Here is a 25,277-nt window from a genome sequence, read left to right on the forward strand (position 1 = left end):
TCGAGTTGCCCAGGACATTGTTTCTGTTTTGAAACATGGTGACGCTGGTCTCAAAACTGGCTTTCATTTAAATGGAGAAGTGTGTCTGTGGCCATACCACCCTGAATGTGCCCGACCTCCTCTGCTCTTGGAAGCTAAATGGAGAAGTGTTCTGTTTGGGTATGACACTACCCCATGACAAAGCATTCCTTGTAGGAATGCAGAGAATCCACGAGGCACTGGCCTTTTCAAAGGCCAGTGTCATGACTCACTTCTATGCCGACTGACACAGAACTCCGGACGACAAGAACCGTTGAGGAAAATGAGCCACCAGGAGCTGAAGACGTTCTGAGCTCAACAACCATTAATGTTTTACTAGAAAAGTGCTAAAGGGAGCCAATTTTGGCAGGAAAGTTGATTATTAATATACTGTTGAAATTGCACCATAAGGAAAAATTAAAGTATAAGATACAAGAGAAATGGTATGAAAGGGGGCTACAGAAGAAAGGTGGGGCTGCTCCTATAGCAAGAATGGGGGAGGGGCAACTTCCCTGGATGGTCCTAGAAGGTTAACTGGGAGAAGAATAGCGGGCTTTGAGGAGGAAGGACAGGGGACATTGGGGCAGAAGGAACTGTGGAGATGCCGTAGGAAAAAAGGGGCTTGGTGTGACTTGGCAACTCAAGACTGGTGTGACTAGAACAGAGAGAAGGAAGAGAGGATGGTGAGATACAGGGGGAGACAGGAAAAGGAAAGCCACAGGGGACATCTCACACTTCCTTTGTGACGTGGATTTGGAGTAGGCTCAACAAGGCACTCCTAGCGGATGAGAAGTAGAGAAGTGATGCTTTCAAGAGATTATTCTGGACCTGTGTTGAGCATGGGTGAGAGAGGGTCTGTCTCTCCTGGAACAGGCTTGGGAGCTACTTAGTATTCTACCTGAGGAATGAGAAAGGCTCAAAGCGGAGTGCTGGCAGGAGAGGGCTCACAGCATTAGGTCTGTTTTAAAGATAGAATTTGCACAACCCGTACAATACCAGATGTTGATTTAGGTACAGGGAAATAGAGTGCACATGGATCTCAAGGGGGAGGGGTGATCCCTGGTTTCCCCCTTAGGAACCAGGTGGATGGTGATGCCATTCGATCAGGTAGGGCAGATGCTCTTGTGGGGAGGTTAGAGGGGTTGGCTTTGGCTAAAGCCAATGTTCTGATGCCAAGGTGTGAGTTCAAGCAGGAAGTCACATGAAGTCGGTTGCTTAGAGGAGGAATGGGGGCTGTAGAGATGCATGTGACCATCCCTGAAAAAACTGATGGTGTTTAAAGTTGGACAAATAAATAGAATTAGGGATAGAGTGCAGAAAGCAGAAAGAGAGAGCTTGTGTCTGGCCCTCCATTCCCCACTATTAAAGCTGACCAAGAGAATAAGGCCATTTCAGAAGCCAGCAGGTGGAGACTGTTTTAGGCAAGGTGTGGGCTACCATGTTGAATGCTGGTAAGGGGCCCTATAGGGAGGTACTAGATACTGACTTAGGTACAGGGAAGACATTGGAGACCTTATCAGGAATAGTCTCTTTGAAGACTGAACCCAGACTTAAGAGTTCAGTCTGAGCTGAAGAACAAGTGGGAAACAAGGAACTAGAGAAAAATATAGGAAAATCTGTGAAGTAGTTTGGCAAGCCAGGCCTGATGGAGCTTGGCTAGTCATGCCTGGTGGCTCATGGGGGACTGAAGAAAAAGAACTGAAAGGTCAAAGTTCATCTGGGCAACAGCAAGGCCATCTCTAAAAACAAAAGAAAACCCACTCCGTCCAGTTAGTTCTGCCCACTGTGCATGGGTACAGGGCCATTGCTGGAGTATGGGAAATCTACCAGGGGCTCCACCCTCAAAAAGGAGATTCTTCCCCTTCCAATAGTTATCAACTGCCAATAACTCCCCAGGAAGGGACTCTATGTGATCACATCCCATTTTATGCATGTGATTTCTCAAGAAAGAAAATTGTAATACAAAACCAAAAGTACAGCAGGAACTAAAATATAAAAAGTGAAAGAAGTCTCAGAATGCAGTTCAGTGGCAGCTTAGCATGAGTGAGGTCTTAGTTTTGGTCCCCAGTACTGCAGAAAGAAGCTTGGCTATGATGTCACTCAGGGAAGGAGGATAGTACAAGGGAGTTGTGGGCTCAAGAGACAGTATTTTTAAAAGGCAGAAGAAGTCACTGGGGCAAGGTGAACTCTCAATAGGATTGGTACAAGTCACTGCAGATGGAGAACAGGGCAATGCACATAGAGGCATGAGGACCCCAAGAAACTGAGAGGGGGTGGGGTAGGGAATGGATGGATGCAGTACTGGAAGAGAATAATATTTAAGACTTTCCAGAATCAGTAAAGGGCCTGGAAACATCAGATTAAGAAAAGTGAAATGAGTCTCAAACAAAGTAAATAAAAACAATCTGATTTAACACAGATTACGGAGACACTGCTCAAACCTGAGAGCTGAAGATAGAACAACAGTCAAACCACCTACCTGGAAGAGGATAGCAATTAGGGTGAAGACGGACTTTTTCTTCAGCAAAAATGAGATTACAGATCATAGTATAACTCCATCACATCGTGAGTCTGACTTTCATACCCACTTGATTATAGAGAAGGGTAAATTAATACTTTCTGATAGACAGTGAGGATTTTCAAGCCTCATGCAAAGAAATAAAGGATATGTTTTTATGCATGGCGTGAACCAGGGAAAGGAGTACTAGCCAGGATACAGAGGTGAGCGAAAGGAAGAAAATGGGCTGGTCCCTCAGATCTACCTGCATAAGACATGAGCATGAAGAGGGATCATTTTAGTGATTCCAAAATAGAATGGGAGATGAAAAGGATTGAACTCGGAAAAAAGCAGAGGCATTCCACAAATCTTACAGTTTGGGAGATGTAAGAAGAGCTATTTATTAACTGAAGAACATTTTAAGTAATTACACACACTGTGGATTTTTTGAGCACACAGAATAAAGGCATAGAATCTATAAATTAAGAAAAATACACACAGGGGACAAATGACATACAGATTTGATCACAGCAATAAGAAGTAAGAAAAGAGAAAAAGCAATAAAACCAGTGAGCTTTTGTAAAATATTTATAGTTCTCTAATGACCACACTCAGGAAAAACAGATTTGTGATGCTAGTTAACAAATGTTTACAAGAAACACTCTCAAAACACAACACCAAGAGAAATATCAGAACCAAAAAGATTCCCCTCCCAAATGCTAGCTAGCCAAGCGAACCCAATAAGTCAGATACACCTATCTGCATGTTAAGCAATGAAAACAGCCTAAGAATTAGTGAATTTTACCAGAAAGATATAACCATGTTGAGCTTACATGAATATGACAACACAATTTCAAAGATCTAAAGTAAACATGAAAAAAATTTAAAAGTAAAAGTTGACAATTCCACCATTATAATGACTTCAACATGTATTACAAAAAACTGATAAAGAGATGCAGTTATAGGAACGGGACTTTGTACCCAATAATTACAGCATTTACAAAAGCTGCCTGCTAACTGTAATATGAACAAATCAAAGAGAAATAACACCACCCGCAGTGTACTTTGAAGAATGTATTTGGTACCCAGCAGTGATGGGTACACCTCAGAATGGTGTGCTGTTCACTTAGTTCGGGAGGATGATGGAGGGGTGAAAGGCATCCTATCACATTCACCTTTGACCTTCCCACTGCCTTATCATTCCTGTGAATCTCTGGTTCATGTGCAGATTGCTGCTTGGAACCTTGCCCTATCCTTATATACACAAAGTTGAAAGACATCAGAGAAGCAAGCCTACCTTGCACTCAAGGACCTTGTCATCTATAAGGATAAATAGATAACAAAAATGATCACATGTCAGGCAATGTACTTGAACATGTGAGGCATTCCAGGCCAAGATAATGGAGAGAATAACCAAATCTTACAAGAAAAAAGACAAACATGATTGTGTGGGGTTTTGACATATAACTAGAAGTTCACCATATTGGGGACAGTGAATGGGAGGGAACACTGCTGTTGACAGGGGGGCACACAGGGATGAATAACTGGAGATGACATTTCAAGATGTGACAGCATAGTGGAGGGCCTGGGGATGTGGACTCGGGCCTTGTGGGGTGGGCTTGGGCCTTGTGGGATGGGCTTGAGCCTTGGGAGGTGGACTCAGGCCTCAGGGGGTGGGCTTGTATGTTGAAACACATCCTTTGCTTGTGAAGGATGTAAACAGAGTGATGATCAAAGCTGCCTCAATCTTATCCAGTGTATCGGGAACCTTGTGGGGACAAAAGTCAAAAGGCAAGGTCCAGTGGTTGGAGAAAGCAGTTTCAGTGTTTACAACACACAGATAGGGGCCAAACTGCAACTACGCCTTGCTTTTGCCAGTGTCTACAAAGTCGCCCAGCACACCAACTTTCTACAGTGCTCTTCCCCTCTGCCTTATCTAACCCATGTCTTCCCCTAACACGAATCCTAAGTCCCAAGACCAAACAAAACGCAGGGCAACTCCACAAGGGACAAGTCGTTTTCTGTCCTTGCTTAGCCCACACAAGTAAAATAAAATCTGAACGAGGGGAACGTTGAGCTAGACAAACATTATTTTAGGCCCACTGCCCAACTTCCTTTTGAGGATGGGCCACTGTTTATTTTTGTGGCTGGTGTGTTATTCTGTTTTCTTTTGGAACCTGAGGAGAGATCAGGCTCCAGCGAGCGAGCGCTGAGGGTGTGCTCCCAGTCACGCTGTTTGGGGTTGATGTCCAACATCTGTTACCTCAGCGAAAGACCCCAACACCTTAAAAAGTCACCAAGCAGCCCTTTCCATTCTCTGAAATCTATTGATTTTTTTTTCAAAAGTATCTTTTAAAAAGAACAAACGATTTTTGCAAACTTGAGGGCAGTAACTAAAATACCCCAGACAGGAAGAAAATACTCCAGACAGGAAGAATGTTTGTCCAAGACTATTATACTGGGCATGGTCTGCCTGGAATTTAAAAACCACACCAAACAAGATGGTATTACCAGAGATAAGGTATGTTTGACAAACGGTCCAGGAACGGGCACATAATAAAAACAGGAGGAAGAAGAGCTGTCAAGAAAGTCCCAGACAGACAGCAGGCATCCCCACTTGGCTCTTTCAAAATGAGCAGGATGTTACTGTCTCACTTTTGCTGAGTCTGGAAAGCAGGTCTCTCCAGTGGTTTTTGGAGCAAATGTTTTCCTGGGGCAGTATAGACACCGCCCAAACATACAATCAACTTGCCCAGACTCCATCTGTAAGCAAATACTATTTATGATGTGCTGTGGTGAGAAGGTTTTAGTTTTTCTTATCAGTTCATATCAGAATTTCTCAACCTTACTCTTGCTAACATTTTTGGTCTAGAAAATTCCTGGGTGTGGAGGCAGCTGTCTTGGCCACTACAGGGATTTATTTTTTTTCCCCTAGCATCTCTGGCTGTCTACATACCAGGGGCTTACAGTATCCCTTAAAGGATGGGCCATAAATGTCTCCAGACATTGCCTAGTGGTTCCTGGTTTGGGGGGGGGAGGATACAAGCTTGAGACCACTGATACAGAGCAAAGTCATTTTGCTTCCATTATTCATATTAAAAACAGGAACCTGGTTCTTTCATTTTACTTGGAAAAGAATTACAGGGCAAAAGCCATTTTCTAGGTTGTTTAATGTGCACAGAAGAGGGGCTTGGGTTAGCAAAAGATCCTTCTAGACTCAAGTGTCTGTTTTTTTGTTTTTGTTTTGTTTTGTTTTGTTTTGTTTTTGAGGTCCAGGGTCCACTGTAGGTGGGGAAGCACATTTGCCTCAGTCATCCAGAAAGCTGATAGCACAGTGAAGGTGTGCAGGTTTCTGCGGAGGGCTGATCCCGCCCCCCGAGATTTACTCTGTTTCCCACAATCGTGTGACAATGAACTCATGTGTTTCCTTCCTACAGGAGCAGATGAAATTCTGACCTTGAAGTGAACCTTCTCAGATGTAAGGAGATAGCGGAAGGGAGCTATGGCTCTGTAACAGAGACACTTTCTGCTCACTCACTCGCTCACTGAGGCTCGCTGCACAGATGCTGTGCGGAGACAGGCTCTCACGGGCACCAAGGATCCCAAGAGTCGGTCGGGCATTTAAAGCAGGATTAAAGATGTGGTCCTAGGGTAAAGCTCAGAGACCTGGCCTTGTTGACAATACTGCTTCTGATGAACTGCAAGCAAGGGCTCTGCTTCACGATCACCACCCCAGCCTCTGAGAGACCGACAATTTGGGGTTCCCTGGCCAAGGGAAGCCCTCAGACCCTCCGTAGCAAAGGTTCTAAGGGCAGAAGTTAAGTTACTCATACCAGAAACTCCAAAGCAGGAACAGAGACGGGGGTGATGCCCCCGTGGCTGGTCAAGCTGCCAGGTGCCCAGCAGCTGCACATTTGGAAGAAGAACTAAAGTGTAGGAAGGAGAGGGTTTGGAAGTGGAACTGTGCTTTAGAAAAGAGGGGGTTGTGTTCCTAACACATCACTGGGAATGAAGCCTTTCACAGAACTGAGATAGTCTTGTGCTAATTTTCCCTTCTGGTTAACAATTACTTCCTGCCGAGGTCCACAGCAGGGTTAAGCAGGGTCAGACCTGGTGATTGTTTGGGTGGCTCCCCCATTCCCTGAAGCATGGTCTCCCTTCCTCAGTAATGTAGACAGAGGGATGAATAACTCTGCTGTGGGTGCTGTTCTGGCCACATCCCTAGCCTCTCTGTATGTTATTGGTACACTTTGGTATGATGAAAACCACGTCTCCATCACCAGATGTCAAATGTCCCTCTGTGGTCCTGGCTGTGAAGCCCTTGGCAGAAGAGTGTGCTCTTGTCTCCCTCAGCACTTTCTGGCACCTGGCACCCAGACAGCCTGTATTCTGTATTGGTGGAGTAAAGGCATAAATGGCTGAAGTGCTCTCTTCTCTGGGAAGTTTCAAAAGGAGTCCCCTAGTATGAATCGTGACCACTGGTGCTCACTCTCGTGTCCCAAACAAAACACAAAGGACTTATTTCTCTGGATGGAAAGTGGCAGAATCAGGCATTTAGTCATTTGGAACAGTCCTTTTGAATTTTGTGTTCCTTGGATCCAGACAAAGTCCATAAAAAATTAAACTCAGTTGAGGACCTGCTAGGGTCAGACTCTGTGCTGATAACTGACACCGTGAAGCTTTTCGTGACTAAGCCATGTCCTGGTGTGGCCTAATATGGGTGCCCTGGTAGGATGTGCATCAGAGCCTTTCTCTCTCTTGGGCTCTGCTGGTCTGTGAAGGGTTTGCAGTGATGCTGATGCTGACATCCTAAGGTGCACATACAGACCAGCTAGGTGGGAGACAAGCTCCAAGTCAGACACTTGCTCTCACGAGGCCCTTCCCTAAAAAACGGTTGACACACTTGATTGAAATTACTGCTGTGAACACGCTTCCTTTAGACCAGCGGTTTTCAACCCTCCTAACGCTGTGACCCTTTGATATAGTGGTGATCCTCAGCCACACAATTTTTTTTGTTGCTACTTCATAACTGTAATTTTGCTACTGTTATAAATCATAGTGTCAATATATGTGTTTTCTGATTAGGTGACCCCCCCCATGAAAGGGTCATTCAATTCCAAAAGGGATCTCGACCCTTAGGTTGAGAACCACTGCTTTAGATGAAGGGGTCACAGGGCTAAGTCCCAACAGACGTACAGCTTGGTCTTCATGTAGGACCTCTAACAGTGGGAGCTGTTAGAGGCTGTTCTGACTCTGGTGCCTGCCACTGCATCCATTTCCCTTAACTGGATGGCCCTGTCAAGCCTCGGTAGAAGACGTGCCTAGTCCCTTACAACTTGATATTCCTGGCTGCCATGAGGTGAGCATATCTGCTCCAACATGTACCTTGATCCACGACATTTTGTCTTACCACAGGCCCCAGGAATGACAGAAGCAAGAGGTCATGCACTGAAGTCTCTGAATCCATGAGACAAAAAACATAACCTTTCTTCTTTTTAAGTAAAATTTTCTCAGGTATTTTGTCATAGTGATAGACAGCTGACTGATACAGGTCCTACATGTAGAGCAATAGTAATTAATCACAGAGACCTAAGATAGGACCTTTGAATAACTTCCTATATAGGTTTAGCAGAAACCAGGTGACTTACAAACAAAATCAGCATGTGTACTAGCAGTAGAAAGAATACCTGAAAGACTGGAGTGGAGGAGGAACCAGGGTCTATTCATTAGTGATGACAGGTCTCAGGAGAGGAATCAATGGAATTACACAATAGACAGGAACCATGAAATGAGAAGCAGGGGGTGGGAGTGTGGCTAAAGATGAACCACACTTCCGTGTGAACATTGCTAAGGGGCATTCCTAGCTCTGAGATGGCACAGTGGTCACAGGCTGTCTTGCCCAGTGGCTCTCTTGTCCTGTCTTGACATTCTTACTACTATTTTAACAAGGTACCTCACATTTTTTTGTTGTTTTGTATAGGGCCACACCTATTACACAATGAGATCTTTCTAACCGCATGTTTTAATGTGAGCTAATAGCCACGCCAGATCCTTAATGTATACAGTGGTAATATATACATTCTCTATAGGAACAAACCACAGAAAACACACACTTAAGACGCAATACTCCAGATGCTGTACTAAGATCCTCAGGCTTCTCACTGTGTCTCTTATTCATGAACGCATGCTTAATAAAGAGATCATGAACTCTCTCCACTCTCTGTCAGACCAATGAAGCATCAATAGGAGAAAAAAAAAAAGAAATTGTTGAAAACCTTAAAGATGTTAAATGATTAACCCTGGGCCTTCAGCGGTGCTGCCTCCTGACACTTTGTAGACACTAGTGACCATTGAAAGACCTTGTTCTGTGGCCTGAAAGCTCTACTGAAGTGGCAGGCTCCAGCTCATGTGGAGGATGCAAATGTACCCTCAGGATGAGGAAGAGGTCCTTTCCTTTTAAGGCTCCTAAAAATATCAATAATAAAGTCCTTGGAATGGGCTGCACTATGTTTTGAAGTGCGACTGCGTCCCAACGTTTGGTCACTGAGCATGTGGCCGTTAGGAAATGAAGCCTTGTGAGATATAATTAGACAGAGGTAGTGCTGGCCTGGCGCAGCCCTACCTTAAGAAAAGGGTACAAGGACAAAGACGGTGATATGAAGAGATGGAGACAGGAGTATGAACCAATGGGACCCCAAGAATGGCCAGCCACATGGATAGGTAGGTGAGGGCATGGAGCATCTCCAGAAGAAGCCAATGCTACTCTAGGGCATTAGGCACACAGCACTGGGCTGTAGACTCTGGCATCTAAAACTATGAGAACATAACCTGCTGTTGTTTTAAATTACCAAGTTTGGGGCTGTTTGTGATGGCAGAGGTAGGAGCTTACTAGAGTCCTCATAGATATGACAACTTTTTGAAAACGGTGGAAAATACACAGTGGAATCCAGGCCTGACAATGTCAATTCTTCACCTACTTTTTAAACAAATTAGAGACATTCAGGTACATGGTTAAATTCAATGGAAGAAATAGCATCATTAGACTTCAATTTGTTTCCTGTCACACCTATTTAAGAGGAGAGGAAAGGAAATGGTGGGTGGAAACCAGAGCCTACAAAGTGATGACATAAAGTTAAAAAAAAAAAAAAAATAGGCACAGAAAAAACCAAAGACAGAGAAGTGTGAGACCCACAACAGGATGAATAGTCAATAGTAGAAGTGTCCATCAAATGAACAGGACTCAAGGGACAGACAAGTGACACATCATTCACATGTGTCTTTTTTTTTTTTTTTTTAAATCAAGTTTAATGAGCTCGCTGCAAAGAAAAGCAGTGGGCATAGCAGAGGCGCTCACTGCTGATTGACCTGTATCCTTTAAATCCTGTAATGCTCCCATTTTACAGGTGAGGAAACTGAAGCCAAGGGAGCTAAGCACATTGCAAGAAATCATGGAGTCGTCATGAGTACTTGTCTTCAGCTGCTTTGCTGTGTGCTGACGGTATGGAAGGACACGGTTTCAGGTTGCTGGGGCTTGGGGGTTTGCTCACCTCAACATTCTATGCACAGAAGAGCGTTTCCCCTGCCAGCCAACAACAGAGAGGAAGCCCTTTCTATTCCTCTATAGACAATTTTCATTCATGTTGGAGTTTTCATTTCACTGTTGTCTTTGAGGTGCGAGGGGCTCTAGAAAACCCCAGCTTTGAGGGAACCAATACAGCGTTAGCAAGCAGTTTGTAAAGTACTTAAGTATTGCATGATGGGAGGCAAGACTCTAAAAGCTTTTACATTGGTTGGATTTCATTTCTATGCAGTGTTGTTGGAAAAGCAGCTACCCTCTGTTCCTGGAGCATCTGAGAAGAGTGCTTTCCCAGTGCTGTGTAGCCTGGAAAGTTCCTGGTCATTCCCCATAAAGAAGTTCTTACATATGCCATGGATGAGGGTCCCCCTGCACCCCAGGAACAGACATGACTGGGAAAGGAGGCCTGTTGGGAGGTGAGGTGGCAGTCTCTGCTAACAGATTCCTATCTCAGGTAAGAATTCAGACAGGCTTAAGTCAAAGCTATTTGCTGATAAGTACAAAAACACAAGTGTGCATTCTTGTTATCCAACAATGACCCAATGATATGCACATAATTATCTTCCAATAGTAAACCAAGAAAGATCCAGATTACAATCCATTAGGAACATAAATGAAAAGCAGATGTAAAATTAAGGTAAAAAACCACAAATTACAAGTAGTTAGTGGGACCCTTGGTAAACCTGCTTTCTTAAGTGAGTGACTTGTTCCTAACAGCCCCATGGCTGTAATTACAGCATGGACCTGTTTTTGGAATGTGTTCCCAACATTCTTGTACTTAGCTGAGAGAAGGAAGAGAGTAAGGAACCCAGGATGGAAGGAATGAGTAACAACACAGTGGAGGTCCACTCCAGCCTCAGCTGCTCACTCTGAAGATAGAGGCAGGAACAGTATAACTGAAGTCACAATTAGTGGCCGCAGCTCCTCCAGGGCTTTAAAGGTTTTAAAGATGTCTGTATAAGCCACAGAAGAGAGGTATGCTCTTGCCTGTCTCATGGATCTGCCCTGGGGCAACAGGATGTAGTCTGTTTGTTTTATTCTCTTTCCATGGCACACTGAGTGCTTTGTTCTTCTACCACTACATCTTGGGTGCAAAGTTAGGAAATGAGATTCAATCATCCTTTTCAAAGTATCTTAAAAGTAATTTTCCATTCAGAGATATAAGTTCAAACAGACTGGCATTGGTTTTGAAAGTACCCATCACCTATATTCACTTGTCTTTAGTTCATGGGGTGTATTCACCAAGAAGCTATGTCATACTAAGGTACTCAAACTGTATCTTCAGAGCAAAGTCATTGGAATTTTGGAGAGGAAGGAAAGGGATTGGCAAATCCAGCAAGACCCATCCTGTCATGCCTGGGAGTGCACCCACAGGATACCCAAAACAGGGGTTTCTGCCAAAAGTCAGAGAAATACTGTCTTAAGGAAAGTGAAGATCACAGAGGTTAAAATAGAAAATCACAAGGAGGAAATAAATGTGGACATTTCATGCTCCAAATCAGACCTGTTGCTATTCAGTAATGGAGAGAGATTAAGATGGAAGACACCCCATGAACACAGTTCTCCACCCCATGGCTACATCCGTAGGATTGAAGGCTTCCTTCCTTTAAGGATAGCAGGCAAAGAAAGGCCTGAACTTCCTGCTCTCCAAACCCAGAGACAGAGAGACAGACCAGACTAACATGAATAGAAATGGAGAGATGTACACAGATCCTTAGGAAGGGCTGACCCTTTCTACGAAGCAGCAGAAATGGTTTCCTTTCCCTGCTGTTCCATCTCACGCCCACAGACAGTGGTCTCAGAAGGAAAGCAGAAACCAACAGAGAAGGGCAAGCCTCAGTCTGATTCTCTGCCTAGTCTTTTCTTCCCGAATTCTGCTTCTGAAAACCCCCCAGCTTCATATGCCATCACCCATCCGCTGAGGCAAATCCCTAACATGATCCTGCCCTTCTGCCCCACAGCAACTTCCCATTCTCACAATTTGTCATTGGCTTCCCCTACAGACACTTCTTGGACAACATAGCAGGGCAAATTGAGCCAGCCCTCACTTTCTGGTGGCAGCTCACATCCAGAGCTGGTCTAAAAGGAGGGACTCCCACTGGGTCTCCATATCTTTTTGTTTAGTCTGGAGGACAGGGTCAAGCTTAGCCAGGCTTCGAGTGCCCCTGACTCCAAAGCACACACACACAAGCTAGTGAATGGGCCCTCTCCTCAGGACATCTGCAGCTGTCTACACAGAAACAAGCTACTTAGAATCACAGAACAAAAGACAGAACAGCAGTCATGAACTGGACAACTGTTTGCACTGTCCCGTGGACAGCAGTGACCTCACTTCAGGGTGGAAAAAGCACTGCTGGTTTTTGTGCAGAGCCTGAACTTCTAAGTGCCACCAACTGGGCATCCTGTGCTTCCTTCTCGATGGCCATGTCAGACTTAAGAGGAAGTGGGCCTGGGTCCCAGACCCAAGTCAATATCCATGCAGGTATTAAGGGCAGCAGCGCAGAGCCAGCTGCTCCAGCCTCCACTTTGACACAAGGCAGCAGGGTTATGTGGAAAACCAAGGACTTTGCTGCCTCCTGCCTTTATGACCAGATGGCAGTCATCAGAGATCCCCTCCCACTGCCACCCCCTTCTCAGGGCAGCAGAAGGGATGCAGACTCTTACCTTGAAGTTGTGTGTCTTCTCATAGTTGAAGTGGTTGTCGTTGTGTGTGAGGGCAGCTCTTCGGACCAGTGAAGAGATCTGTGAACAGGCAAAGAGCTTGAGAGGAGACCAGAGAAAGCCACCTTTAAGTCCCACCTTTACCCCAAATGCAATGGCCAGCAGCTCTTGGCGCTTCCTGCTGGGCTTGGATTTCCGAAGCACAGTGCATTTTCTCTCATTTTCCAACCACAGTTCCTGAGAGAACATAGCGCTTGGTTCTCAGCTCTTCTGGGTTTCTCCTGTAAAAGCTCTCTGGAGCCAGCAGTGTTGGGACTGCCGCTAACGTTGGGCAGCAGACTTGAGGCAGCTGTGTTCTGTCTGTAAAGGCCTGAGAGGCATGTGACCTGGAAGGGACTGTTTGAGGATGGAGGGGGCTCTGGCTGAATAGGGATGGGCCTGCTTTGTGCTGTTTCTTAAGGCTGGCATGTGCCTGGAACAATAGAACACATTCATATATAGCAACTCCCAGAATATCCAGTCAGCACAGGGGACCCACGGAGGCAGCAAAGCTTGCAGCACACATAGATACACAAACACATACAGACAGACAGGGATAGATGCAGAGACAGACACAGACACAGACACAGACACAGACACAGACACAGACACACACACACACACACACACACACACAGGGGCATTGTGATGTTCAAAGTCAAAGCTGTGTCCAATTATTCTGGGCCTATGAACCTCATTCTGGGCTGACCTCCAGCCGACTAAACCTTTAAACCCAGATGATTCTTTAATCTTAAAGTGATAAAGTCGCATCTGTTTTATAAATGTCTGGTACGTGAAAACCTTATCTTTAGTCATATACATTTATCGAACGCAACAGTCGTGAGTCCAAGCAGTTTATGAAAGAACTGCAAAGCATTTGGTTCTGGGATCAGCCAACTCTGAGGTGAGAGGGTCAGAAGGCCAGAAGCAGGCTGCCACACTGCAGGATTCTTCCCTCTTCCCCCATCTCCCCTACTGTGCAGAAATCCTATAAACTGTACTAAGTTTCCTTAACTAAAACCCAAACATCTCTTGTTTTTCTTTAAAACAAAGCACCTTAGATGAGCACTTTGTTAGCACCTCAGACTACCTCCATGCCCTTTGTGCTTTTAAAAAGCACTGTATGGGCTCCTTTGGGATCACACTTTCTGGTTCCAAGTCTCTCCATTGATAGAAGTGGGGGATTGTGACGTCTTGGGAGTTCTTTAATGCAGCGAATGCCAGACAGACAGTAGAATCAATACTTTAGGAGCTAGAAAGCCAGGAGAAGGCAGACGGCTTGATGAGCAGAGACATGGATGATTCTAGAATTTCACTGTCTCATGAGACCTGGCCTGGAATTGGAGCAGAACCCCTCCAAGCTGCCCTGTGGCAATTCACGAGACCAGTCCTTTCCCTGTGTGAGTCTCCACTTCCATGCCCCATCCTTTCAGCTTGGTTTAGAAGCCCATTCACCCATTTCATTTTGCTGCCTTTTATCTGAAACAGCAGCTGGAGTTTTTGTCACACACAGGAACTTACACTGGGTCAAACAACACTCACAATACACTGAAGTGCATTTACTCATTTCCTCTCCAGCAGATGGGTATGAGGGCTGGGATATTTATGCCCATTTTCTGGACAAAAAATACTGAGGCACTGAGAGATAACAATTTGCTGAAGGACATGCATCTCGCATCAGTAGCAGAATCAAGACATGAGTGGAAAACATCTGCTTGCAGCCCCTGAGCTCTGGGATATGGTACTCAGCTGCTATATCTTGTATCCACATCCCCAGATACTACCTCAGATACTAACTCTGCCTCTTCCTCTCGTTCTCTCAGTCATTGTGATCAGCACAGCTGCCGGCAACCATGCCTTCCTTTCCCTGTGTTCAGGAAACACCACACGCTTCTTCACGCTGAAGCATGTGCTGCTGGCATTGTGAGCTTTTGCTGCTGTCAGGATGCAGCTCGTCTTCTCTCCCCCCACAGATCCTAGAAAATCTCTTTCCCGGCATATTCAGCTTCTCCGTGTGGTAGCTCGTGCTCTCCTTTAGAGTCTTGCTGCACTTAAACACACCGACGACATTCCATTCTAACTCAAAGGCCACCTTTGCTGAGAAAACATTCCTAGACCTCCCACTGAAGGAGTGCGCTGCTTTCCTGGGTTCCATTCTTCGTTTATCACTGCCTCAACACCCAGCTTCTGAGGACTAGGACCACCCAAGGCTGCTCTCTCCTCATGGCTCCTTTCCTTGATCCGCTCCTAAAGTTCAGTTGTCCCTGAGGGAGCTGAATGGAGGTTTGCTATACCTTACAAGTGTTTCCAGGCTTAGCCGAAAGGTAAAAACTTGGAGGCCAAGTGAAAAGAGCCTTTCTCAAATCTTCATTGCTAGTAAATGAACAGAGACCTTTGGATGCTAGAGCTAGTTCTTCAGTGTGTGATAGGCAAAGTGTCTGATTATACCATTTGAGAATCAGATTAAATAACCCTTTATATGGCAAGTGGGCAGAAGAGCCTCTCCTCCTCCTTGTGGTGTATTGCTGGTTGAAGATGAGATTTAATTTGTTCTCGTGTGTGTGTGTGTGTGTGTGTGTGTGATTACTTATAACCAGCATTTTTTTTTTATTTCTGTTCATGACAGTGACTTCTTCTTTAGACAGTTTCCAGAGCCTTTGCCCAAACACAAGATGCTTTCAGCCACAGGCAAGCACCACACACAGTCCTTCTGTGAGTCTTCTTTACAGGGAACATAAGCTTCTCAAGAGAATGGCAGCTTCAGAGATAACCCCAAGTCACCCTCTTCCTACAGAAAAATGCTTACAAGAATCTCTTGGGACTCTCACTGCACCCCCCAGCAGGAAACACCTCCCACAGGGCTTTTTATTTGCACATCACAGGAAGCTCCTCAGCCTTTACATCCTCCAAGGCACTGTCCCCAACACACACTGGATGCTGACAGAAATCTTCTGATCTGCTCTTGCCTGTTCCAGGCACTTTCTCTGTGTGTTCTGCGTAAACCTGGGCTTCTCCCTGGACTGCTGACATTTGGGCCAGCTCAGTCTTTGTCCTGAGGGGCTGTGGTGTAAGCTGTTTGGCAGCTCATGCTCTCGCTTCACTAGAAACCCAGCTGTGATCACTGAAGGACACTGATGAATACTGCCTGGCCCGCCTCCTGTGGGGCTTGCCTGGCTTACATTAATATCTAGGTGTGCTTACTCCATGCCAGATCCTGTGCTAGATACATTTCATGTTTGAATTCACTAAAGATTTATAAGTGCAGTGCTCTTCTAATTCCTTCCATTCTACAGATGAGAACACGTGAACAATGAGTTTAAATTCCAAGGTCTCAAATCTGGCAGGTGAGCAGTCTGTTCTAACTAAGGAAATGTAGGCTTCCCCTTCCACCAACGACCAAATTTTATTTTTTATTGTATTAAATACACGTAACAAAGCCTTGCCATTTGGCCACTTTAACATAAGCAGACTGGCGCGTGGTACGGAGGGGCTTTTGCCCTCCCCATGTTCTCTTAGGAGAGGCTTCTACTCAAGATACCCTAGGTAGTTAAGTGCAGTTATAAATGATGGATACGCTCACTACATCCAGCTTCCCCCTCCCCTCCTATAATGATAAGAGTTTCTCTATAATGTTGAGACTCTCTCTCTGTTCTTTTTCTCCATGTTCAGGATCTTGCATCTAGGCAGGTGTCCAGTAACAAGAAAGCAATGGGATGTCAGATGAAGAAAAGAGAGGATGGGTAAGTAGCTAAAAAGATGTGGGGTCCAGCCATTTGGGGTGCTTAGCATCACAGAGGGAGTGAGGACCTGAGAAGTTTATGAGATCACTGGCTGCTTCCCCACTCACTCCTGACAAGCCCACCTCAGTCTCCAGCAGCCACGACCCTCCAACCCTCTGCCTTACCTGAAGATTTCTGAACTGGTGATTTACCATTGGCTTATTATTTTCCTATAGACCCCAAGTGTGTCCTGGTGATGCATTTTAAAGAGGAGCGTTGAAGAGCATCTGTCGGTCCCGGACTCCAGCCCCAATGTTTGTACTCCCTGCCCCTTTACACTTCTTTGCTGATGTCTGAGTCTCCCTTAAGTGTTTACAACCAAAGCTACATCCATCCACAATCCACAATCACCAGCCTGACTCTGCTGCTCTTGCTGCCTCTTTGGCAGTGCAGGAAATGAAACTCCTGATCGCACATGCGGCCAGAGGGCCACAAGGTGAGGTCCCTAATATCTTACTGGTATTTGTGGCAATTAGAGTATTTACCATTGGTTCATTATTTTCCTACAGACCCCAAGTGAGTCCCAGTGATGTCTGGGGAGAAAATAGTTGATGACTTATTAAAGTTCTGAAGGGAGCCAGTGATTCTATTTCCAGCATTCTCTTAGGCAGCTCTGAAGACCAAGATTTAAATAGACGTGTGTGTGTGTGCGTGTGCTCATGTGCAGAGGCAAAGGCACAGAGAGAGGGAGAGAAATTAACCAAGCAACATTGAAAAATGAGAAAATGCTAAGACATTCAATATAGGGAAAAGGTGAATGAGCGATGGTCCAAGTAGCATTACATACCATATAATGGGTTATTACATACACACCAACCAAAGTGATCAAAGTAACTTCAGATGAGAGGATCCACCCCCACAGATCATCAGGGGAGGAGTGGTCTGCTGAACCAGGGCAGGCATATTCCCCATTTTAGTAAATGAAATAGACCAAAATATTTCCCTCACCCCAAACTTTGAAACATAAGCAATAGTATCTCTCAGTGGAGAATTGTCACAGGCCTGTAGTTTCTTCTATTTTTTTTTTTTTTTGGCATTTTCTATAATTAATAGCTTAGCTCTATTAAATAACAATTATTTTTTTAAAAAAACTATATTGTATGGCTTCGTTAGTCATGTGGGTATATGATAAGCTCTTCATAGCTGAACTATACTTGGTGTTCATTCTAAAACTTCTTTTTCTTTGGGAGAAAGAACTCAGGCTCTGTGGCCCCTTACCATATAGTTATTGAACAAGATCTAGAAATGGATCCAAGTCCTAATTCTCCTGTCTGAAACTCACAGTCTGCCTCAGAGCTATAGAGTTCCCTGGGAGAGCCAACCACACTCTGATACCCTGGTACATGTTCTGATTCACTTTTAAGAACACCAGGTCTGGGAATCTACATCCCTAACACTCCCCTAGATGATGCTGGTGTGGCTGGCTCTGGGACCCCTGACTTATGCTTTTCACCCAGCTAGTGGCCTTATCTAATGAGAGCCACATGGGGGACGGGTAAACATAGGCTCCCACAACTTCTCAAGGCACCCCCTTGGAATGATCACACCCAGTTTTCTGAAGAGGGAGCCCGGCACCTTAGACATCTCCCAGGGAAAGCAATGTGCTTCTAGGACTGAGAGGCCTGACTCACATGCATCTCCAATGCTTCAACTTACATAGAGTATTAGAAAAATATAAAAGGATTAAAAAGAGTTAATGAAGAAATGGTTCCTCCCCCAAAGGAATCAACATCTTTTAAATGTCAAATCAAGTTTCTATGTATACCACTCCATCCCATCTTGCTTCTTGAAACCTCTAATGACTCTTAAGAGAAAAGCAAAAATCCATACCATAGTTTCCTACAGGGGTGGTCTGGCCCCTGGCACCTGCCCAGCCTTTCCTCTCACCACTTCCCTGATGTTACCTGGAGGACTGATAACCAACCATACACCTAGCAGTGTGGTTTTGAAGTTATAAATCATGAGCCCCCCCTCCCCCAAGCAGGCTGGCTTTATGACCTCAGGCTCTCTGCAGACTCTCCATCACAATTAAAGGCCACGTCATGTCATGTCACTTGGCACCAAGCAGCTACTCACTGCAACTTACCCAGCTCCTCACTGCATCTTACCCAAATTAATGTTCACAGACAAACTCTCTGAAGGTGAGGAGACCACCATAGAGGCTTGTTGCTATCACTTTCATACACTGATACAAAACCCAGGGTCTGTAACCTCTGGGGTTTCTTCTGCATTGTGGTATCTAGTTGTCATTACAAAAGGAAGCCCTGGAAATGGGCTTGGGGACCTGTGTGTAGGTCAGGCCCAGCGTCAGGAAGCCTAAGGAATGAGATTAAGTAGGTTTGGGGCTTGAGTAATGTCATTCTCTACCTTGGAAGTAATAAATATAATCTATTATCTATCTATCTATCTATCTATCTATCTATCTATCTATCTATCTATCTCTAGTATCTACTTATCAACTGTCTAATTTTGATATCTTTCTTCTTATTAGCAAGGTAGAATTGATGTCTTTATTCTCACTTTGTAGGTCAGAAGGCTGTGAGGATCTGAGGTATGTCCTTGGAGTTGGGCTCAGGGACCTTGATGAACTTTCCCATGGAAATCCCTGGATTCCCAGTGTTACAGATAAGCAATCTACTGACACAAGGACTGATTTCCCCTCTCCTTTCCTGAGAGCTCTTTAGAATAAAAATTTCCAATACTTAGAAATGTAACTTGAAGACAATGTGTGGTGTATCTATGGTCTCTACTCCAGCATGCTGCAGGCCTTGGTTTGGCCCCCAAGAAAGCTGTATTTTGTGAAAAATGAATACAGTCACTTTTCAGACGTGTTTTTAGTTCACCACCTTGTATGGAGATGACTTCTGATTCTATAAAGAGCCAGCATGCTCTCTCCTCTGTACACTGTGGCTTCACAGGAAACACTAGACAGCCCGCACCCTCCAGGCTCTAACCCATCAATCCCATTGCTGTAACTGAGGGCGCTGAAGGCCTGTTGCACTATGGAGAGGGTTAGGATCTCTGGGGTTGTGTCCCTGAAGGGGACATTAGGACCTGGCTTCTTCCTTCTCTCTTTGCATCCTGACTCCCACGTGAGCAACTTTGCTCCACCATGCCCTTTCTCACCTGCCTCTTCTCCCTCAGTACAGGCCTAGAAACAACGGAGCAAAGTTACCAGAGACCAAGATCTTAGCAACCGTGAGCACAGATAACCTTTCCACGTTAGGCACTTTGTCATAATGACAGAGAGCTATCGCACTTGCCCAGGTCCCAGAACACTTAGCAATGTGCTGCAGACATTCATCCCCAGGGGAACTGCCTGGGCTGAGGCCCCTGAGGTGTGTTTGGTTGGTTTTCACTCTCTGTGGAACACCCTTTGCACGGCTGTAGAGTGGTTATAACAGTGTATGCTTTCTATATGTGATTTCTGTACATAGTTCATGTACCATCCAGAAGCCATCCAGAAGGCTTCTTACATATATGTTGAGGGACTCCAGATTCGGGGATTTCCATGATGGTTTTGGCCATGGAGTTTTAGGGTCAAGTTTCCATTCCTGTGGACAAGTGAAAAACCAGCAGTCCTGGATGAGAGAAACCCACATTGCTGGGCAAGAATCAAAAGTGTGTCATTTCTTTCATCAACACTACTAATCCAGATTGCTTGACTCTATGGACACTGAACACTCTCTCCAACCGTGAAATAAACCCTTCTTGTTCTTTTTAAGTGCTGCCTGGAGTGTTCAACTTGCTTCTTTGCTTGTGGATTCTGTGTCTGAGGACCACAAAGTGAACCAAGTCACTAGACTGCAGACTGATTCCACAACTGTGGAAGAACTAGGAGAGGCCAGGGTAGGCACCTGCACCCTTCCCACCTGTGTCCTAGCTAAAACTCAACAATACTGCTTCCAATGCATCCATCTAAGCGTCAGGTTTCATACCTGACCCAGCTCATGCCTGGAACTGCTGCCGACCTCCAGCCCTGTGGTGTGTGGTCCCAGGCGGTGAGACCTTGCCTTTGATGGCGCAGCCCCAGGTGCTACCCTGATCGCTCTCTAGGATCCATTTGGAAACATGAGCACCCAAGGAAGGGTTTCAACCCCCTCCTAGAGGTTGCTTCACTTTACTGAGCCTGCAGCCTACACTCAAGGGCCATGAAGACTTCTTACAAGCCAGAGAACCTCGGCGGCAGCAGACGTCGGTTGGATTGCTGATACAAGGCTGTAATTGATGTCTCTTCTACAGGACCTGTCCAGCTGTTTTTACGGAGACCAGTGTCAGAGATGTTGGCTAACAACTTATGTTTCCTAGACATGTTGATGTGGAAACAAGGATGCTCCACACCGTGGACAAGGCACTAGGGGACACTCAACAGCGCACGCATTTCAGCAGACAGTTGACTTGGAGAGCAGTTGGGTGGAAAGCAATGAGCTTTCCATCAGAGCCTGTCATTAAAGGAGATCTTTAATCATCTTAGCCAAATTTCTCCAGTGCTGACCCTACTAAAGTATGGCGGGGTTATCTTTAGGGACACGGGACACCGCCATTGAAGCTCCTTAAAGCCGTGTCATAAACCGTTAGGGATTATGATGCAAAAGCTGACCGACAAGCAAACCCTGTGCAGTCTGAGGGGAGCAGCTGCCAGCCAGGGCTCAGCTGCTGTTGTTCCCTTGTTCTCTGTCCTTCTCGTGTTCCATAGTTGTCTCCTCTCTTTGTAGTTTTCTGTTGTCACGTGACTCCTCACCTCTGGCCAAAAGATTAACTGCCGTATGGGTTTTATTACAAAGTAGAACCCAGGTGTCCTCCTCTGACTCTTGCTCCCCCCGTCACTGTTACCAGTGAGCCAGATAAATTTCTGCTGGAAGCTATACAGTTACCAAATTGCTTTTTTTTGGGGGGGGTGGAATGGCAATTTTCAGAGCACCATTGCAGAATGTGTCTGACAGAACTCTGGGTGTCTAATTGCTCTGCGGGAGGAGTATGCCTGTCTTTGTCTAAAGGGGGAAAAATGAAGGTAACCCACTGGTTTCTGTGTGTGAACAGTCCCAGATTCAAATGGCAGAGATGCCTGTTAAATAGTTTTTCATTTTGTCACAAATAAAAACATCTCCAATCCCTACTGTGCTTTGTACAGTGAACGATCACCCAAACAAAGCCGCCTTTGATGCCACTCCCAGCTGCGCAGCTGAGACTCTCACAGTATAGAGGACTCAGTATTCTGAACCGCACATAGAGACTTGTGCATTCCACATAGAATTTCAGCTTACTTCTGGCCTCCGTAGTGGGTGGAGGCTGAGATTTTCAGACTCTACCATTTAGTCAAACCAGTATAACACCAAGTCTGTGGCCCTGCTTGTCCTGTCTTTTCCCCCAAGGGAGTCAGAGTGTGTTAATGGTTCATGGTCACAGCCACGGCTGCTCTGTGAAGAGCATGGGTCGCCCCAACATGCAAGGCCAACTCTTCCAGGACAAGACAGTTCATTCTGAAAGGACCACAAGTAATCTGACCTTGGCCCTTTTTTAAGGCAAGAAAATTATTCTTGATAAACTGCAGAAACATATCTTGTCCCTTCTCTTCAGCCAATCTTTCTAAAGTAGCCATTGTTTATCAAGCAGAGTTAGGCCAGTGAACAAGGAGAGGGTTGTCTGTAAGCAGAAAGTCAACACAGAGGGTGATGTGTTAAAAGCCACTATGGAGAATCATAGAGCAGGGTCTTAAGGGCTAGAAGATGCCCAGTAGCTGCTGGGTAAGGAACCTGCAGTGCAAAAAGGAGGACAGAAATGTGAGTCCAAAGAACTCACATACAGTCAGGTGTGCATCACACATCTGTAATCTCAGTGCTCCTAAAGAATAAGGGGCCAAGAGAGGAGAATTCTTAAAAGCTTGAAGGTCAGCTAGCCTGGACTATATAGTGGTAAGGATCAAAAAAGCGAAAGCCCATCTTAGAGTAGAAGGCCAGGGCTGACACCCAAGGTTGTCCTTTGACCTCCACATCCATGCCAAGACACATGTGTGCACACACACATACATACACACACACATGTACTTGCATATACCACACATTCAAATACACACAGGTGCGCACAAATCACACACACGAATACACACATACACACGCACACACATGCACACATGCAGAGTAGAGGTAGTAGTGACTGAGATGTAAATGGACAAACAGTGAAGGGCTCCTCTGCTAAGGTGTTATTGTTAGCAGCGGAGACTGAAGTGAGGTCAGCTGGATTGGGACTTCATCTTCAACTTTCTCCCCCTGGTAGAGAAATTGTGCCAAGTGTCTCAACTCTTTGTGCCTCATTATCTCAAGGTTCCATGTACATCACAATAGTAGGTCCCTGACAGAGGATCAAAGAACCATTCAAGTTCTGCTGACTATTGTGTGCGTGTTCAGGTGCACGCTCATGAAGGCCTTACGTCAATGCTGAGAGCCTTCCTCTATTTCTCTGCTCCATGTTTTTTTTAGGACAAGTCTTTCATCGAAACTGGAGCTCAACAATTTTGTAAGATCAGCTGGCCAGGAGGCTCTGGATCTGTAGGGCTCCATAGTCCAGTGTAAACAACTAAATCTGGCCTTTCAACATGGATTCTGGGTTCTAAACCCACGTTCTCACTCTTGTGCAAAAAAAAAGCACTTTGCTGACTGGCCAACTTCTGTACCACATATGAAGGCACCAAATTTGTCTTCCTTAAAGTAGCTAGTTATTTTGTGACAAAGTTTGGAAATTCCATGTAAATCCCCATCTTGCAGGATTACATAATTACCGGTGTTTTCAATAGATTAGTATTTTTGAGATTTGCCTGTGCCTATATAAAACCAACACATAATGTGTGGGAGACTCAGTGCTCAATGGCAGGATGGTTGTGTCCATCAAAATAGAAAACATAGTTTGATGTCTCAGCACAGTAATGGCTCGGCAGAGTTATGCATTCTGATTAGGTTTAGCCAAAAGTCCTGCTTGCTCCAAATAACACACACACAAGAAGATGGACACTAGTCTTGCCTGTCGTCCTGGATGACCCTGAGGTGGGTAGATATGGGTGTAGCCATCTTGTCTCCTAACCAATGAGTCATTCAGAGCTAGTGGGTGAGTATTATTGCCACAGATAACAGCCCTTCAGTCGTGTTAATCCCAGGCAGGGTGTACCACCTGTGGCACTCCATGCCAGGTTCTGCTCTAGGAGAACTTGGGTACCGTGCTAGCTAGTTTTATGTCAATTTGACATGAGATGAGTCATTTATTTAAAAAATAAATAAATAAAAAGAACTTTGAGAAAACTTTTCTGTCAGACAGTGCCTGCAGGAGCACTTTGGGGGCATTTCTTAGTGATTAATAGGGAAGGACCTCGTCCATTGTGGATAGTGCCAGTCCTGGGCAAGTGATCCTTGGGTATATAAGAAGGCAGACTGAGCAAGCCACAAAGCATAAACCAGTAAGCAGCAGCCCTCTATGGCCTCTGTATCAGTTCCTGCCTCCAGGTTCCTGCCCTATCTGAGTTCCTGTATCATCTTCCCTCAGTGACAGAGTGTGCTAGGGAAGTGAGCTGAAATGCACCCTCTCCTCCCCATGCTGTTTTTGGTCATGGTGCTTTATCACCGTAATGGGAAGGTAGCTAAGTCATGCTCCTTTTGGGTCTCGTGGGCCCTGCTGAGTTGCCATGATGTCTTGTTGGACAGAGCCCAGGGTGTCATCTGAATACCAACATTCCAGATTGTGACCTTCAGAGTCCTGGTGCCAGTGAGTCTAAGTCTCAAGATCTCTGGCTACTGCCTCAAGGGCCTGGCACCCACACACCTCATTTTCACATCCCTCCCCTTAATAGGGCTAGGCAATAGTCTCTCAGAGAAGCCCTTATCTCTGAAGGCTACATCTTAAAGATCTGAAGCCACTGTCCTTTCTTCCCTGGCTCTGAGCCTGTCCAGAAAAATCAATGCCCTGAGTCCACAGCACTGTGTCCAAAGACCAAGACTCAGAGGAGACTTGTGGGTGGTGGGAGTGTGGTGGTGCCTGCTGCTGACTGGGGCACAAATGCCTGGCTGCTGGCTGTTGTGCCAAGCTCTATTGTTCTGCCTGGTATCCCAACTTGGGTTCTGTCATCTCATCTGGAAGAATCCCTCTACTGGCCCAGCTGATGCCCTGGACTCCCCTCTCAGGATCGGTATGATTCAAGATGAGCCCCAGTTCAGCAAAGAAGAATAGAGTCTTCTTACAGTTCTGATAGCGGGGTGCTACAGGCATGATGGAAGGAAAAAGAACTAATTTTTCACAAAAGGCAAAATAGTAGTATATACTGAAAAAAAATGGTATCCAAAGAATGATGAATTCAGATGGGATTACCAAACAAGGTGTGGTGCACGTATATACCTGTGTTCCCAGAATTTGGAAGTATTTGTGGGAAGGGTATGAATTCAATGCAAGCCTAAGCTACACAGAACATGTAACAATGGATATTTTTTCTTTTCTTTTCTTTTTTTTTGCTATGGCTTGTTGTTTAGCAATGATTTTTGAGGTAGGTTCTATTGTAAATCCTTTCTACTTCAACATTAAAAGCTAATATCCCTGAGGATGAAGCCCCCCTGTTTATTTGATTTATGCTAAATTAATGGCTCTTTGAAAAAGGACTAATGTGTGTCATGTCACTGATAGTAGAAACTTTCCATAGAATGTAGTTTTATTTTTTTTCTGTGTAGACAAA

At 45.2% G+C, this 25,277-nt stretch overlaps 1 protein-coding gene across 3 annotated transcripts in view; it reads right to left on the bottom strand.

Annotated features, from left to right (window-relative positions):
• Window positions 1–25,277, bottom strand: part of Chn2 (chimerin 2) — a 267,201-nt gene that overhangs the window by 16,268 nt on the left and 225,656 nt on the right. For 2 of the 3 annotated variants that reach the window (XM_034519345.2, XM_076913323.1), the window contains exon 7: window positions 12,756–12,833. In XM_034519345.2, coding sequence (XP_034375236.1) covers window positions 12,756–12,833 — 78 coding nt within the window. Of the gene's footprint in view, window positions 1–12,755; window positions 12,834–18,400; window positions 18,514–25,277 lie in introns of those variants that run through there. The other variant, XM_076913324.1, reaches the window with a different exon arrangement.

Source organism: Arvicanthis niloticus, chromosome 15, assembly GCF_011762505.2.
Source record: "Arvicanthis niloticus isolate mArvNil1 chromosome 15, mArvNil1.pat.X, whole genome shotgun sequence".
Taxonomy (NCBI): Eukaryota; Metazoa; Chordata; class Mammalia; order Rodentia; family Muridae; genus Arvicanthis; species Arvicanthis niloticus.